Source organism: Rhinopithecus bieti, unplaced genomic scaffold (genome assembly GCF_001698545.2).
Source record: "Rhinopithecus bieti isolate Rb0 unplaced genomic scaffold, ASM169854v2 scaffold_34310, whole genome shotgun sequence".
NCBI lineage: Eukaryota > Metazoa > Chordata > Mammalia > Primates > Cercopithecidae > Rhinopithecus > Rhinopithecus bieti.
Window position 1 is genome coordinate 702,593 of NW_016814622.1, and position 17,165 is coordinate 719,757.

Genomic DNA, 17,165 nt, shown 5'->3' on the forward strand with positions numbered 1-17,165 from the left:
TGGGGGGTCAAGATGCCTTTGTAAAAACTTGTGAGGAAGAAAGCCTCGCAGGAGTTACCCTTTGAACTTTCATCTTTGAGACCAGATGTTAAATCTGTCTTTGGGAGCTAATTATCTTTCAGAAAGATTTTGGAAAGGTCAGAGGTGGGGTGGAAATCTCACTCAGCAGGCCTTCCTTCGGCTGACGTGGGTTGCAGAGGCTCTTCTGTGCTCTGTGGAAGGGTATCCTCAAGTGTCAGTTCTGCCTGCCTGTGTTGAGGGGGAGCAGACTGGCCCCAAGGGTGCAGCCCCATGTATATTTTTTGTATTCTCATCACGCTGTCATTATGTTGGCACAGCTGTTGAAACATGCAGGGTGTGGCCCCTGGGTGATGTGGAAATAATTTAGTAGGATTTGTTGACCAGCATGTTATATTTAATGGGGTACAGTGTAATGTTTTGGTATATATACATACACATTGCGGAAATAAATTAAATCGAGCTAATTAACATATCCATCACGTCACTTCATTTAAATCTGCTCCCCCAGCAGTCTTGAAACACGTGTTAGTAGTGAATCAGACACCATGGCTGTTCAGTGGGCTCAAAATACATCCGTCCTTCTGTCTACTGAGGCTGTGGTGCCTCTGCCCCAGCAGCTCCGTAAGCCCAACCCACCACCCACACTCCACCGCCCACCTCCACCAGCCCCGGTAACCACCATTCCCTGCTTCTGTGAGCCTGACTTTTTTAGATCCCACGTCTAAATGAGAGTACATACTGTTTGCCTTTCTGTGCTTGGCTTATTTCACTTAGCATAATGTTCTTCAGGGACTAGTATTTTCTTAAATGAAATGGAATAAAAGAAAAAATGTCAGGGTGCATTGTAAATTATTAGGGCAAATACGGCTTTATGACATCTGTTTTCAGGGTTACCCACACACGTTGGTATAAATGGGGTGGTACATAAGCATCTGTTTCTTACTATGTTTCCTGGTCAACAGTTGAAAAATACTCAGGTAAGAGATATACTAATTTTTAGCAAAACTTGAAAAGCATCTCATTTATTCTGAAATTCAATCAGCTACTGCACTTTGCCTCACCCTAATTACTGGAAGAGATTCTGAGAAACACTGTTTATAGGATTCCCTATTAAATTAGGACTGGCTGGGTGTGGTGACTTACACCTCTAATCCCAACCCTTTGAGAGGCTGAGGTAGGAGGATCACTTTAGGCCAGGAGTTTGAGACCAGCCTGGGCAACATAGCAAGACCCCAGCTCTAAAAAAAAATTATTTTTAAAGCCTAACCAGACATGGTGGTGGCATGTACCTGTAGGCCTAGCTACTCAAGAGGCTGAAGTGGGAGGATCACTTAAGCCCAGGAGGTCAAGGCTGCAGTGAGCTATGATTGCACCACTGCACTCCAGCCTGGGGACAGAGCAAGACCCTGTCTCTAGAGGGAAAAAAAGAAAGAGAGAAAAGTACCAGGACTACCACTTTCTGTGTGAAGGGATTCTTTTCTTCTGAAACTGTCAGTAAGCTAACAGAAGGCCTATCTTGTGAAAATTTAATTTATATCGTTGTTAATTAATATGAAAACCACTTTTGGTTACATTAATTAAAGAATTTCTTTTTTAGGTTTCCTTGTTGCAGAATGAAAGTGTAGAAAAAAACAAGAGCATACAAAGTTTGCACAATCAGATATGTAGCTTTGAAATTGAAATTGAGAGACAAAAGGAAATGCTTCGAAATAATGAATCCAAAATCCTTCATTTACAGGTAAGAATCTTAGGACTATGGCCAGATCAAAGGGTAGAGGAGCTTGCCTGTGTTCCCCTTCAGGGCTTAGCAAACTGCTTGAGCTGAGTCCTTGACCTTTGCAAGCAGAAAGGCAACTGATTTCTCTGGCCTAAGCGAAGGCTTAGAAAAGGCAGCTGGGCTAGCACAGGCCTGGCCTGGGAAGCTGCAGGTCAGCGTTTTCTTACTGCCTTTTCTCTGGAGAGCAAGCCTCCACTGCTCTTCCGTGCCTTTGATTTACTGTTGGAGAAATAAGATGTGAAGCCTGTATTTTTTAAATTAGTTGTTTTTATTGTTTAAGATTTCATATTGTTGATGAGTAGTGGCTGTGTGTAAAGTCTCACTTCCTGCAGTGAGGTGCTGTGCAGCCCAGCTACTCTGTTGTGAGCTTCTAGTGACACGCGCTCACCCGCTGGGTTTCACTGTGGAGATCCACAGGCACCTCCAGAAGAACAAACCAGTGAACCTTTGCCGCCCTGAATAGAAGCGATGATATAAAGGGGACTGATGAAATGTTGCTCCTCCTGTCTTCTGTTGTCACAGTTGTCTGTGAGGTGCTTGTTAATAGATGAACATTGTAGATGCTCTTTGCACATTCACTTACTCGTGTGCATTTGTGATAGTAATTCTCGTGTGTGTGTCACACACTGTGGAAGAATCACTCGTGTCACTCAAGGGCCTGTACTTACAGTGTGGCCCTAGATTACCTGGAAGAGAAAATACTTCTAATAGCACAGAGTCATGGCATCTTTGAGAATGCCTTTTCTCCAATTTTTGACATTGGAGATGAGTCATAGTGACTTGAATTGCATAGGGATTTATTAAATTAATTTCTTTTTTATTATACTTTGTAGTTACCCAGAGAGAAAAGGAGAAAACACAATGAAACATTATATTGTATTTAAAAAGGCACAAGTCATTAGCATTAAATCAAGCCACATAAAGTACAACGTACAATTTCTTAAAACACCAAGCCTCCCGCTGGAAGCCCCCAGCATTTTGCCAAGGGCCCAGCGATGTGTCGGTCATCAGATTGGCCAAGGCAACTGGTCAGGCCACTGCTGCAGGGCCCTGGCCACCCTGTGGCCCGCTCGCACCTGCACTCCCTGGCAAGCAGCTCTGGCTATTCACGAGATCATTGCTGTGGTTGACCTGGGGCTCAGAGAGGCACTGGAAAGGCCAGGGAAATCACCTCTTAAAATAGCCACAACAGAAGGAAGAATGCACAAGTACTGGATTCATTTACAACAGAAAGTTAGAATATGCGCAGTGCTGTATCGACGCCCCATCCCAAACCTCAGCTTTCCTCTGCATTCCTCTTCAGTTTCTCCCCTTCCAGTCAGGCGTTCTCATTTACTTTACTTTTTAGTCGAGTTTAATCACTCTACAGTACGTGATTTCTACTTGAAAACTTTTGTGATTGGATGAACCAATGAAGCGTAAGTCAGAAAGAAAGGGGAAACCAAGTCGCCAAGGCTGGAGAAGTTAGGATGGAGTGGTGACGGCAGCGGTCAGTGTCCCTTGACTTGTGACAAGTAGGAGACGATGACGCGCCCGCCTCTTCCCCACAGGAGGCTGGGCGTGGCAGACAGCAGGTTGTGTTTAGAGAAGGGACTCAGAGCAGGCTGCCCATGTCTGATTCCCCTGAGTGCAGGGACATGGCCCCGCCTGAAACGTGTGAAAACTCTTCTCCATGTGACCCTTTGAGCAGGTGTGGTCTAAACAGAAGATCCTTCCAACTGTGTGTTTTTTTGAAAGGGGAAATTCAGTGTTACCTTTGGGACGACTGTGGGGTTGGTGGTCTTTAGCCAGGAGGATTCTGCGCTGTCCATCCTTAGGAAATGCTGATTGAAAGCCTTCTGATGCCCAGAGGTGCTGGCCGTGTGGGAGCTGCACCGGGCCAGGCCATCCCTCTGCTGCTGCAGGCCCCGCCCACCCTCTTGAGCGGCAGCCCGGCCCAGCCGTGTTCCCCACTGTTCATCCTCAGTGCCCTTCCGGTTGCCCCAGGAAGAGTTTATTGTAAAATCTTACTGTGGCCCAGAAAACCTCTGTGACTGGCCACCCGTCACCTTCCCAGCTTCGCCCCACTCCCCACGCTAAAGTGGACCGGCTTGTTGTTCCTTGAGAGGCTCCCTGCTGCTGCACAGATGTCTTTTTCTCCTGCTTCTCTTCCTGGCCAGCTCCAGGCACTCCTCCAGCGATGTTTGTGGACCACCTAGGTGATGAGGGCACACATCACTTGGGGTCTTCTTCTTTCTTCCTTGTCTGATTCTCCAGTAGACCCTAAAGTCCTGGTGATGGCAGAAGTCAAAGTACAGAGGGCCCGATGGCCTGGCTGTGGCAGTGGGGGTGCAGGTAGGGGGTCAAGGAGTGGAATTCGAGAGTGTCTTTGATTTTGCATGCCCAGGGAACAATGAGTTCTTAATATTTTACTTCTTAAATATCCTGTTTTTCTTTATTAAGAAGACAGCCTAGGCTGGGCACTGTGGCTCATGCTCATATTCCCAGCACTTTGGGAAGCTGATGTGGGTGGCTCACGAGGTCAGGAGTTCGAGACCAGCCTGGCCAAGATGGCAAAACCTCGTCTCTACTAAAAATAGAAAAATTAGCCGGGTGCAGTGGCAGGCATCTGTAATCCCAGCTACTCAGGAGGCTGAGGCAAGAGAATCGCGTGAACCCGGGAGGCAGAGGTTGCAGTGAGCAAAAATCGTACCATTGCATTCTGGCCTGGGCGACAGAATGAGACTCTGTCTCAAAAAAAAAAAAAAAAGAAAAAAGAAAAGAAAAGAAGATAGCATAGGTGCGAGCATGACCCGGGTTTCTGGTGTCAGTGGACTAGATGAACTGGTGGTTCTTGTAGTCGGGGGTCCACAGGGCACATGCGGAGCAGGCGCTGGGACAGAAGGGAGGGACATCCATCCATGCAGCCCTCACTCAGGCTGCAGGCCCCACCGGGCTTCTCACAGTGCCGGGCTTGCGTGCCAGGGTCCCGGCAGCCTGAGAGTGGGGCCTCACAGCAGGTGACGCGGTTGCAGCCCTGGCGTGCAAGTGTGTGAGGCTCATGGGCTGATGCTCCCTGAAGACAAACCTTCTGATTTGGATTGTTGATATGGAGTGCCGTCTGTCTCTTCAGCTCTGTGTCGGAGTCTTTTTTCTGTACAGTTCCACACCTGCACTTGAGATTTATTTTTATAGAAACTGCAGTGGCTGAGTGTAGACTGTCTTCAAGGATGAAATCACGTTTGCTGTGTTTTAGAGAACATTTTATGTGACTCTGCGTTCTGCTTTGAAATGGTGCCATTGATACAGATGAAGGGCCTGTTTTAAAAATAGCCCGAGTTCCCTTGCTGCTCATGGAGACGCCTTTTCTTTAGTCGTGCTGGTCTGTGCATGCGGTGCATGCATGTTGTGTGTTCCTGACTCGGGGGCCCCTGCTGTGCGGGGGAGTCCTTGCTGGAGACTCCCGTTCTGTGCTCGAGGTCAGGCACCTCGATGCGTAGCACCATCATGGGGGAGGGTGGCTGGGCGCCATCCCCCTCTTAACCTCAGGGGCCTGAGGCTTAGCCTGAGGCACAGCTTGTCCTGGGCCACCCTGCCTGGGACTCATGCTTCGTTTCGGGATTTGCTAAGTTACAAAGGGCATCTCTCAGACTTCTGTTGATCAGGTTTTCATTAACTTTCCCCTGCAACTCGCGAGCGCCTGCCAGCTCAGTGCACGGTATCAGAAGGTGGAGATGCCAGAGGCTCCTGGTGCTCACTAGAGGAGCCGTGTGATTTGGATGTTCAGTGTCGTCAATGGTATTGTCCTCCAGCAAATAGACTTGGTGAGCTAATTAAATATCCTTCTGAGCATGTACGATTGTGTAAAATAAAGGGGCAGTGACAGTGTCAGTTTAAAGGGACAATGACAGTGGAAAGAGGTGTTCGTTAGAGAAATTATCCTTACTTTTTAGAGGTTAACTAACATCATGTTTCTTGGAAAGAACAGGAAGAATAACACTGCTTTTATACCCAAAATGCCACCCAAACCTGTCATGTTTGTGTCTTCGTGGTTAATAACAGCCAGCAAAGGTGCTGAAACTTAGATGTTTAAAAATAGACTTCCAAAAGGAGAAGTGAATTCAGGGGGCCCTGGGACCCGCCCCGTGAGCACCCGGTGTGGCCGCAGCTTGTGAGGTGGCTCAGTCATTCCACAGCTGCACTGAGCACTAAACTCTCCAGCCCTCACAAGCTGCTTGAAAATGCACATCCTTTTTTGAAGTGAAAACCCTTTAAGTCCCTGGCTTCATCTCACAGGTGGGCATTCCAGCCCCTTAACACAGACTGGGCCACCAGGGCGGAGTACGGCTCCCACGCCTCCAAGTAGTGACAAATACGAGCGGCCTGGGTGTTTTGGGGAAGGGCTTTCTGAATTAGGTAAATGAAGCAGCATAAAATCAGGCCTGGTTGCTGGCAGCCTCGTGTGTTCAGGGCAGGGTTTCTGCGTTCCTGCCTCCCTCGCTGGGGCCTGGCAGCCTGGGTATGGAGCCAGTGGGGGAAGAGCCCTGTGTCTGCAGCATCGGCCCACTGGGTTTCACCCAGGGCCTGAGGACATGCCTTGGGGCCCTTTCCTGCCGCCATCCAGGTGGGAGGAGTCTGAGGAGTGGGAGTCTTCTCCTGGGACCCTGGGGTCGTTCTGGGGCACCCCTGGCAGCCGCAGAGACAGGGCTGTGCTTCTGCCCCAGACCCAGCAGCAGGGTAGGCGGTCTTTAGATGTTCCAAGGGAAGATGAGGGCACATAGGCACAATTCTGGCGTCCTAAACCTGAGACCCTGTGGCAGCCATGCAGGGCCACCTGCCCTGTGGGACCTGCACTTACAGGGGTGAGGTTTCTCTGGGAAGCGGGGACCCTCCATACCTACGGCTCCCAAGGTATACGAGGTATACGAGGGCTGCAGAAGAGATGTCCGTGGGAGCCTTGTGGCCCCGCACAGGTGCTGTGGCCTGGGAGAAGAGCTGGGAGGGACACGTGGGAGTGTGAGGGTGAGGTTGGATCTAGGTGACTGACAAGATTGCTGGTGTGGGTTGACTGACGCCAGGGTGTGGGCGTGTGAGAAACGGGCGGGCAGGTGGCACCAGTCCTGCTGCGAAACAGGGAAGCCTGGGCAGGGGCTGTGGGCAGCAGAAGCATGAGCTGCCGCCTGCCCCAGAGACAGCGGAGACCTCTCCCCTGGTCTTCTGAACACTTGCCAGCTGTCACTTCGCTTTCCTGGTGGCTCTGTCGACAAAGCAAGCTGGCGCAGTGGAGTCTCCTGTTGTTTTCTTCCATCTGGCTTCACGTCACCTCGAGGGCTCCCTGCTGGCACAAGCACTTGTTCCCAGGGAGCTCCCAGGAGGGCCGATGCAGAGCCCTGCTCCTGGAGTCAGAGCCGCGGGTGGCAGGCCTCTGTGACTGTTCTGCTCCTAGCCCGTCTGTATTTGATGGGAGGCGGTGCAGCATTGTCCAAGTCCTAACTATGTTTTGGTTTTTAACACCTTTGGTTTGGAAGCGAGTGATAGACAGCCAAGCAGAGAAACTGAAGGAGCTCGACAAGGAGATCCGGCCCTTCCGGCAGAACTGGGAGGAAGCAGACAGCATGAAGAGCAGCGTGGAGTCCCTCCAGAACCGCGTGACCGAGCTGGAGAGCGTGGACAAGAGCGCGGGGCAAGTGGCTCGGAACACAGGTGAGGCAGGGGCCGGGGCCGGGGCTGGGCCAGCAGTGTGCATCTGGGCACTGGGGGACTGCTGGGGCAGGGTCCGTGGAATGAGGGCTATGTTAGGTCCATGTGCCTTACAACAGTTCTTTCCAATTATGGGTAACACGCAGAGGTGTGATGACTTTCCTGCTGAAAGTCCCCCAGCAAAGACAAACGTTTCCCACGCAGGCTTGTCCCCTCCGTGTGAGGCCCTGTGTGGTGTAGAAAGTAGGGGCAGCTGCAGCCACGGGAAGCTACAAAGCCCTCCTGGGAGAGACTGGCCACAGTATGACCCGCAGGACAGGCCCAGGTGCACATGGCCAGGCCCTGCTGGTCGGGGCGCCCCAGACCTGACTCCTAAGGGCCAGGGGGCAGCAGTCCCACTGCGCTCTGCCAGCATGTTTCTGATTCCACAAGCAGATGTGGGCCTATGGCTTTGGGGACTGAAAGAGTATTGGGAATATTTACATGAAGAGGATTAATGGCAGAAAGGAACACAGATTACCATGGCATGTGGGGGGCCGGATGAAGCAGGCAGAGGATGAGGTTGGAGGAGAAGGGAGCAGCTTCGCCTCCGAGAGAGCAGAGGCCGCCTGCAGGCGCTGAGGCCGGTGGGAGGGGTGGGGAGAGCACAGCTGTCTCCTGCTCCCAGGGGCTCCCACCAGCAGGCTTCCCAGGAAGCCACAGTGGAGTCGGAGCGCTCTGTCTTGGACCCTGCAGTGAGGTGTCCTGTGACACACAGGCAGGTCACCCGCCCAGGACATCCCCTCTCAGCAGGCTGTGCCTAGTAATGTGTCCAGACAGGGCTGTGGGCATGAGAGCGGTGGCAGAACTGGGGCAGGGACCTGGGCTCTTCCCTGGGAGGCAGTGGCCTCAGGACATCTGTCTACACAGTTTTGCTGATGTTACCCCCAGAAACCACAGTCATTTTTATATTGTTTCAGATGCTGGTGTGACTGGGCATGGTGGTGTGGCCTATAGTCCCAGTGCTTTGGGAGGCTGAGGCGGGAGGATTACTTAAGCTCAGGAGTTTGATGCCATCCTGAGCAACAGAGTGAGACCTTGCCTCTTTAAAAATTAAAAAATGAGGCCGGGCGCGGTGGCTCACGCCTGTAATCCCAGCACTTTGGGTGGCCGAGGCGGGCAGATTACGAGGTCAGGAGATCGAGACCATCCTGGCTAACACGGTGAAACCCTATCTCTACTAAAAATACAAAAAATTAGCCGTGCGTGGTGGCGGGCACCTGTAGTCCCAGCTACTCTGGAGGCTGAGGCAGGAGAATGGCGTGAACCCACGAGGTGGAGCTTGCAGTGAGCTGAGATCCGGCCACTGCACTCCAGCCTGGGCGACAGAGACTCTGTCTCAAAAAGAAAAAAAAGGGCCAGATGCGGTGGCTCATGCCTGTAATCCCAGCACTTTTGGGAGACCTCAGGTGGATCACCTGAGGTCAGGAGTTCGAGACCAGCCTGGCCAACATGGTGAAACCCTGTCCCTACTAAAAATACAAAAATTAGCCAAACGTGGTGGCAGGTGCCTGTAATCCCAGCTGCTCAGGAGTCTGAGGCAGGAGAATCGCTTGAACCTGGGAGGCAGAGGTTGCAGTCAGCCGAGATTACGCCACCGCACTCCAGCCTGGGCAACAGAGTGAGACTCCGTCTCAAAAAAATGAAATAAAATAAAAAGTGCTGGTGCAGCTTTGCTTTCCTAACCTTTCTGACGTTCACCTGTCTCATTCACCAAATCCCTCCTCACCTGTGGCAGGCCTGCTGGAGTCCCAGCTGAGCCGGCATGACCAGATGCTGAGTGTGCACGACATCCGCCTGGCCGACATGGACCTCCGCTTCCAGGTCCTGGAGACCGCCAGCTACAACGGCGTGCTCATCTGGAAGATTCGTGACTACAAGCGGCGGAAGCAGGAGGCTGTCATGGGGAAGACCCTGTCCCTTTACAGCCAGCCTTTCTACACTGGCTACTTTGGCTATAAGATGTGTGCCAGGGTCTACCTGAATGGGGACGGGATGGGAAAGGGGACGCACCTGTCGCTGTTTTTTGTCATCATGCGTGGAGAATATGATGCCCTGCTTCCTTGGCCATTTAAGCAGAAAGTGACACTCATGCTGATGGATCAGGGGTCCTCTCGGCGGCATTTGGGAGATGCGTTCAAGCCCGACCCCAACAGCAGCAGCTTCAAGAAGCCCACTGGAGAGATGAATATTGCCTCTGGCTGCCCAGTCTTTGTGGCCCAGACTGTTCTAGAAAATGGGACATATATTAAAGATGATACAATTTTTATTAAAGTCATAGTGGATACTTCGGATCTGCCCGATCCCTGATGAGTAGCTGGGGAGGTGGATTTAGCAGAAGGCAACTCCTCTGGGGGATTTGAACCGGTCTGTCTTCACCGAGGTCCTCGCACTCAGAAAAGGACCTTGTGGGACGGAGGAAGCGGCAGAAGGCGGACGCGTGCCGGCGGGAGGAGCCACGCGTGAGCACACGTGACACGTTTTATAATAGACTAGCCACACTTCACTCTGAAGAATTATTTATCCTTCAACGAGATAAATATTGCTGTCAGAGAAGGTTTTCATTTTCATTTTTAAAGATCTAGTTAATTAAGGTGGAAAACATATATGCTAAACAAAAGAAACATGATTTTTCTTCCTTCAACTTGAACACCAAAAAACACACACACACATACATGTGGGGATGGCTGGACATGTCAGCATGTTAAGTAAAAGGAGAATTTATGAAATAGTAATGCAATTCTGATATCTTCTTTCTAAAATTCAAGAGTGCAATTTTGTTTCAAATACAGTATATTGTCTATTTTTAAGGCCTCATCTGGTCTCTGTTTTAATAATTTGTTTGTCAGAAGACCCTGAAGTATACCTAGGTCTTTTTTTGAAAGTCTCTAAATTCAGAATCATTTTTAATTTAAAGTTCTACAAATAATTGTTACTGCAAACATTTTATTTTAAAACGCTGATAGACTGATTTCTTGGAAGAAAATATAAAATATCAAACACTGGTTATCACTTGTGATAGGAAAGAGAATATTCAACCTGTTGTTATTTCTCGTTAGAAATGTAAACCTTCAATATCTGTCGTAGTTAATGACACGACTTCACAATTCTGAACGGAGCCTCGCTCATGGATGCTGTGCATCATTTTCAGATTTATAATTGTTTTCACCCTAAAATAGGGCATCCGTTGAACTTTGGAGTTCTAAACAAAATCCTGTAGGTGTTTGGATTCTGCCCCTTGTGTTCGGACGAGCTCTCTGTTGCTGACAGCACCGGCCTTCGGTCTCCATGTCAGGGGTGGGCGGGTGACTGCTGAGGGAGGCCCGCAGGTGTGTTTCTCCATCCCGTCATCTTGCTGCATGCCGTCAACGGTCTCCGAAAGCAACATTGCGCATAGAGCTGGTGGCATACGGTACATGTGCCTTAGATGTGACATGCTGCTTCTCCACCCTGGGTTTGCGTTGAGCATAATTCTAGAAAGTGCTAGTTTAACCAGACTTTTCTCTCCACCACTAGATCTTTGTCTCTACAAGGGCCCTCAGACACCTCCACACCTGCTGAGGGGAAGCCAGGCTCCACCGTCGGCTTCTGGAGCCTCTGCTGCTTAATTACCACAGATTCCAAATCTCTAGGCCCCACGAGTGAGCCGCCTGGTCCAAGTATGGCCTGGTCCCACCCTGAGGGAGGCAGGTGTGGAACAGAAGCCAAGCCTCTCCGTGTCCCCACCGGGGCCGTGGGCACCCCCACAGCCCGAAGCAGAACCCTCTGAGCATTCCAGAGACCGCTGCTCGGGGGCCTGCCCAGGCTGACCGACGGGCGCTCCTGACCACCACCCTGGCGGGAAGGGTGGCCACAGGGCCCGTCGTTCCAGCCTGCGCCTGCCCGGACGGCATTTTCTCAACTCACTGTTTACTGTCTCTCAGTGTCCAACTGTGATTAGAAGCCTGGAGCCCGGCCCCTGCACCCCTTTTGCTATGCACCACGCTTCCTGGTGCTCTTACCACTGATGGGTGCTACACGCGACGGGTGCTTCTTAGGCAAAACCAATGTGTGCGAACCGCCACACCTGTGCCACTTGCCCACAAGCCGCGCCCACAATTGGCCAGCTGGGCCGTGCACGTCAGACTGCCTGCCTCGGCTCTCCCTGTGGCCGCGCGGGGACAGCTTGGTGGGTGCCCGGTGGCCCACCTGTCTCTGGTGCTGCCATCTGTCCTGGGTGTGCCTTCGCCCCAGTGCCTGCTGGAAGTGCCCTCCGTCGCACCCCTGTGCCCCGAGCTCCCATGAGGGGCCTGCCGCGCCCTTCGCGGGCGAAGTGCTCCGTTGTTCTTATCTGCCTTTCCTTTCCCCGCTTTCCTGGGATTGCTTTGGGGGAATGAGCATCCTTGGTTCTGCCCCATGAGGGAGCTCATAAAGCAAGGACTTCCTGCAGAAGCTGCGGAAAACCACTGTTCCTTCAAGGTGTCCCCCACCTCAGGCCTGTCCCCTACCTGCCCTACCTGACCTCAGGTAGTTTTCCTGAGGTCAGGGGTTAACAACAGGGACATCCCTGCAACTTCCCCTTCACAAAATGTACAATATTAGATTAAGGTTATGCAACATCTTGGTCTGGTAAGAACCGTTTCCTCCCCTCTGGGTTGAAGTCCTGGTGTGGCCCCCGGAAGCAGCAGTGCGTGTCGCTGGGACGTCTCCAGTAGCCCTTCCCAGGCAGATGCTCCTGGGGGGACGCCATGGGACCCCACCCAAGGGTCCCACAGACATCACCTGAGTGATGGGGGTCCTTGAGGATGGGATGGCCCATGTCACACGCTTTGTCCTTGTGTTTGGTTGTATTGGGGTCTCTGTTCTGAGTGTGTCTTCCTCTCGTACTCAGCACGGGGGGCAGCAGCCTGGGACGGCGTCCCCTCTCCCAGCAGTGGGCAAGCCTTGTGCTGCTCCACCCTCAACCCCCAGGCACCCTCACTTGGCGCTCGCCACCTGAGCCAGCCTGAGGCCATGGTCTCCCTGCAGCTGAGGCCCAGTGGCCCCTCAGGCAGTGGTCGGCCCTCCCCGTGTCACAGGGCCCTGGCAGCAAGTATGAAATGGGGGCGCACACTGTGTGCTTGGGGGTGCTGCTTATTTACCAAAAGTGACCAAACTCCCAGCAGGACAGAACCGTTCAGTACTTTACAGAAACCATCTGAGTCCTTTGTGCATGAATTAAGCCGGTCTGCTTCCCTGTCACCTTCGTAACAAAACACCGTCCCCTCTTCCCTCGCCTCGAGCAGTTTCTCCAGGACACCGTGGTTCGGGCTGCTCCCTGCTGCCGGGCACGCTGGGCGGCTGGCCTGGGCCCGCCTCACATGAAGGGCACTGGCTCTTGTGACTGTGCTGAGCCACGTGCAAGCCGCAGCCAGGCCTGGAAGCCTGACCCTCTGGTTCTAGGGCTTGTCCAGCAGAGCCTGCAGAACTAGAAGTTGGGGTGTGTCTTTGATGATATGGGGGCCAGGCTGGGAGTAGGGCCTTTTCCGCAGGGTTGGGTGGCTCAGTGAGGGTGTGGAAGTGGGGCCCATGGGGCCCTGGCTTTGGGACTAGACGTGCCCGCTCCAGCTGGGCTGGAGGGAGCCTGAGTAGTCCCTGACACGTGCTGGGCTTTTCAACTCGCGGTGCTCTGGTGACACAGGCGGCCAGGTCAGTACTTGTGTCAATTCTAGGAGCCGTCAAGCATGAAAGTGGTGCTGTCCCCTGAGCACAAGCCTCACCAGAGCCCTGGGCGAAGGCGTGGACTTGCAGATGTGTGTTCCCTGTGCAGGTGGGCAGAAGGGGCCCTCGAGACCCAGGTTGCAGCCCATTCTGTTACCCCTTCCTCCCCAGAGCAGCCTCTGCCGAGGGACGGCACCTGTGTCCCTTTGATGCCACCACGGTCAGTTGAACAGGGAGCCCTTTGCTCAGGCAGCTTCTTCTGCCTCTCCCTCCTTTCCTGTCCCATCCTCCATGCCCTTGGCCTGTGGTGCCGGGGACCCGTGGTGTGGCGGACTGGGAGCCGTGGTGTGGCAGACTGGGGCTCCTGCTCCTTGGGTCACTTCCTTGGCCCGGGCCCCACAGGCCCACCGCCTGCCAGGGCTCTCACTGCACTGGCTGTGGCAGGAGGCTTCCCCACAACCCCGTGTGGCCCAGCTCGGTGAGGATGCAGTTCCAGGCACAGTCCCTGGGACAACCAGCTGCCTCCCAGACCACCTCAGCCTGCTCCAGGGTCCTCAGTCACCCTGGGCCAGGGGCCACATGTCCCATGGATGTCGGCCATGCCAACGTCACATTCCAGCACCCCTTTTGCTTGATGGTGTCCGGTGGTAGTCACCATGGTGGACCCACATCCTTCAGCCAGAGGTGATGTCAGACAAAGGAAGGGTGGTCTGGATGGGTCCTTAAACAACCATTCTGTCCCTAGCGGGGTTATTCCTTGTCAACCCAAGGGAGGGCCGGGGAGTACACTGATCCCAACAGCTGGGCTGACACCTCCTTTCTGCCCTGCACAGGGAGGATTGGCACGAGGACTGTTACCCTGTGCACAGCCCCAGCAGGGTGGCAGTGCCACTGTCTCCGTGGGCCATTGCAGGGTTGGGCAGGCGCAGACTCCCCTGGCGGGCCCCTTGCTCAATTCCCAGCCCTCCCAGACTCCTGCCTGTACTGGGGGTAATTGGTGTGTCAAAAGGGCTCCAGCAGAACTGTAAAATACTGTTTTTAAAAAATTTAGTGCAGATCTTTACTTAGTAGACTGCAGGAGAGCTAGGGAGAGTGCTGGGAGCCCCTTTGCTTTTGTGTCTGTGAGATGAATGAGGGTCTGTCACCCAAATCTACTTCTCAGCCCATGACCATTGTTCTGTTTTCCGTTTGCAAATCTCAGTAGCTCTGTTTTCTCCAAAGCAGAATGTGCCCGCCGGGGCCCAGGCCAGGTGAGGTCAGTGTGGGCAGGCTACCCGGTCATTATTGCTGCCTCGTCCAGGCTGGTGTTGATGGTCACAGGCACGGTGGCATCAGGGAGCCGGGCCAGCAGGCGGCGTGAGGCCCGCAGCTCACTGCAAGGGCGTTCTCCACCTGACCCAGGTGTGCCCCACGTGTGGTTGCAGGGCAGACGTATGAAGCCTTGGCCGCCTCAGGGCTGGCAGGTGTGCGGGTGAGGAGGCCCCGGTGGCCAAGCAGAGCCTGCGTTTCATTTCTCCTGCTGCACTGTGTCTAGTCTGTCTTGTGAACTCTCACCCGTGAAAAGATGCTAGAAGTCCAGGATCGCTGCACCACTCCTGTAATTAGGTGATGNGTCCAGGCTGGTGTTGATGGTCACAGGCACGGTGGCATCAGGGAGCCGGGCCAGCAGGCGGCGTGAGGCCCGCAGCTCACTGCAAGGGCGTTCTCCACCTGACCCAGGTGTGCCCCACGTGTGGTTGCAGGGCAGACGTATGAAGCCTTGGCCGCCTCAGGGCTGGCAGGTGTGCGGGTGAGGAGGCCCCGGTGGCCAAGCAGAGCCTGCGTTTCATTTCTCCTGCTGCACTGTGTCTAGTCTGTCTTGTGAACTCTCACCCGTGAAAAGATGCTAGAAGTCCAGGATCGCTGCACCACTCCTGTAATTAGGTGATGATTGGTTTTGACAACTTAGTCCCCTCAGACAAGTAAGATACCCCCTCCAACAGCAAATTCAGTGACTTAATTGGAAAACACACAAGCTGACATGATGTCCGGTGATTTCTCTAAGAAATGCCTGTAGGAGGTGTGTGAAGTGTGGAGGGCAGTGTAGACGCTGCACAGCATCTGCAGATTTGCAACCCCTTCTCTGCCGGTGCCTCTGTGTTCAGTTCTGTTACCCAAAAACAAAGACCAAAGAAGGCCAGTCTCTCATTCGACCCTATCTTTTTAATCTGCCTGTTTTAAAAATTGCGTCTGTAGTAGCCGCTTGCTGTGAGGACACATCTTGACAGTCCAAGTGATTCTGTGACCAGTGATTCGGGTCCTGTTTTCCGCTCTTCTAAGAAAAAAACAAAAAGACCATCAGTGATTTGCCCAGCAATAATCATGTTGTTACTGTGAGTTGGCAACATGCCTGACTTTCTGATAGCATTACTGTTTCCTATTTTTGTTTATTGTATATTATGTGTGGTTTTCTTTGGTATTTATTTGTGTTTTGAGGTCTTGCAATGTTTTTGTGTTTCTGATGCTAATAACTAAAGTTTGTAAGACTGTAGAATGCAAAACTCGGAGATGCTAAACTGTCTTATTAGAGGAAAATAAATCTGATTATGGAGTCTCAGTTTCTGATCACACCGTCTCTTGCAGGCTGGGCCCCAGGTGAGTGGCCCTCCCTCCTGCCGGACCCCGCGGCTGTCCTCTCAGTGGCTGGGTGCGGGATGGCCACCCAGCCAAGACCTGTGTGGCCAGAGGCCTATGCTTGGGTCGCTGCCCTCTGTCACCATCTTGAAATTCTTTGTAATTCTCAGCAAGGGGCCCACTTTGCTTACAGTTTTACCTGCAGCCTCTGACCTGAAGGGAATCCTGGGGGCCAGGCTCACAAGTCTGTGGCTTGGTCCAGAACCTATAAGGCGGAGCTCTGACCTCCTACCCGGACACGTGCCCGCCATCTGGCATGGTGGAAAGGGCATGCTGGACCCACAGGCCTGGGGTCAGCCTCAGCTCCACCACTTCGTGGGACTTTGAAGCCTTCGAGCCTCAGTTTCCTCCTCTGTACATTGGAAGAACAGCACCTCCTTCCACTGTGAAACAGGATGGTTAATAAGGAGTGAGACCAGTGCTGACATGCCGGGTCTGGGCAGTGTCCTTCAGCAGCTGCTCGTGGCAGAGTTAAGGGCTCCTGGGCGCCACCGCCACTGTGGCCTGCTTCCATTTCTCCAGGAAGTTGTTTGGGTCAGGCCTGGTAGCAGGAAGCCTTGCATCTCCCTCGAGTTCCCCCAAAATTATCAGATGGGGAGACCCACTCAGCCCTCCCCCACTGTCCTGCTTCTCCCAGGGTCCGCTGCAGCCACCACAGCACCCTGCTCAGTCCCTCCCCATCCTTAAGGGCACTGCTTGGGGCCACATCCAGAACAGATGCCATCGGCCCCCCACATGTGGCCCACTGAGCAGGAAGGAGTAGTCCTAGGAGCAGCTCCCCAGGGTCCTCCCTCAAGGTCTCAGGGCCTCTCCTGAGGGTCCCTTGCCCACCCAGCACCAGCCCTGCCCTCTTTGCAGGCCCACACCACCCCTGCTGTGCCCTGGCTGGTGGCAGTAGTGGGGCGCTGGAATCCTCCTGGGACCGGCAGCCTCCACCCCACACACGATGGGGAACCTGTGGTACCTTGGCTCTCGGGAGCTGCCCCAGGACAGCCTTACCGGTCCTTCCATCTGGGGGTCCCAAATCTTCACACCCATATGGTGGGGGCCTGAGCTCCATCCATCTTCCCTGTGCCCTCAAGCCCAGGGTCCTACTGCAGCCTTGACACCAGGACACCTATGGAGACCAGGCAGTGTGCAGGTGTCACCGCTAACCGCAAGTGTGAGCTGGGCCAGGGATAGGACGGCTAGGACAGCCAGCACCATGTACCGACGAACGAGGAGTGTCAGCTGGAGGGGGCTGGCTTGAGGATTACAGAAACTGGATCCTTTTTTTTTTTTTTTTTTTTTTTTTTTT

The 17,165-nt window shown here is 53.2% G+C and overlaps 1 protein-coding gene across 1 annotated transcript in view; it reads left to right on the top strand.

Moving 5' to 3' along the window:
- TRAF3 (TNF receptor associated factor 3) overlaps positions 1-15,791 on the top strand; it is an 87,723-nt gene extending 71,932 nt beyond the window's left edge. Inside the window, exons 11-14 of the mRNA XM_017851494.1 lie at positions 1,619-1,759; positions 7,306-7,480; positions 9,255-14,800; positions 15,119-15,791. Coding sequence (XP_017706983.1) covers positions 1,619-1,759; positions 7,306-7,480; positions 9,255-9,826 — 888 coding nt within the window. The 3' untranslated portion in view covers positions 9,827-14,800; positions 15,119-15,791. The remainder of the gene's footprint in view (positions 1-1,618; positions 1,760-7,305; positions 7,481-9,254; positions 14,801-15,118) is intronic.
- The last annotated feature ends 1,374 nt before the right edge of the window (positions 15,792-17,165 follow it).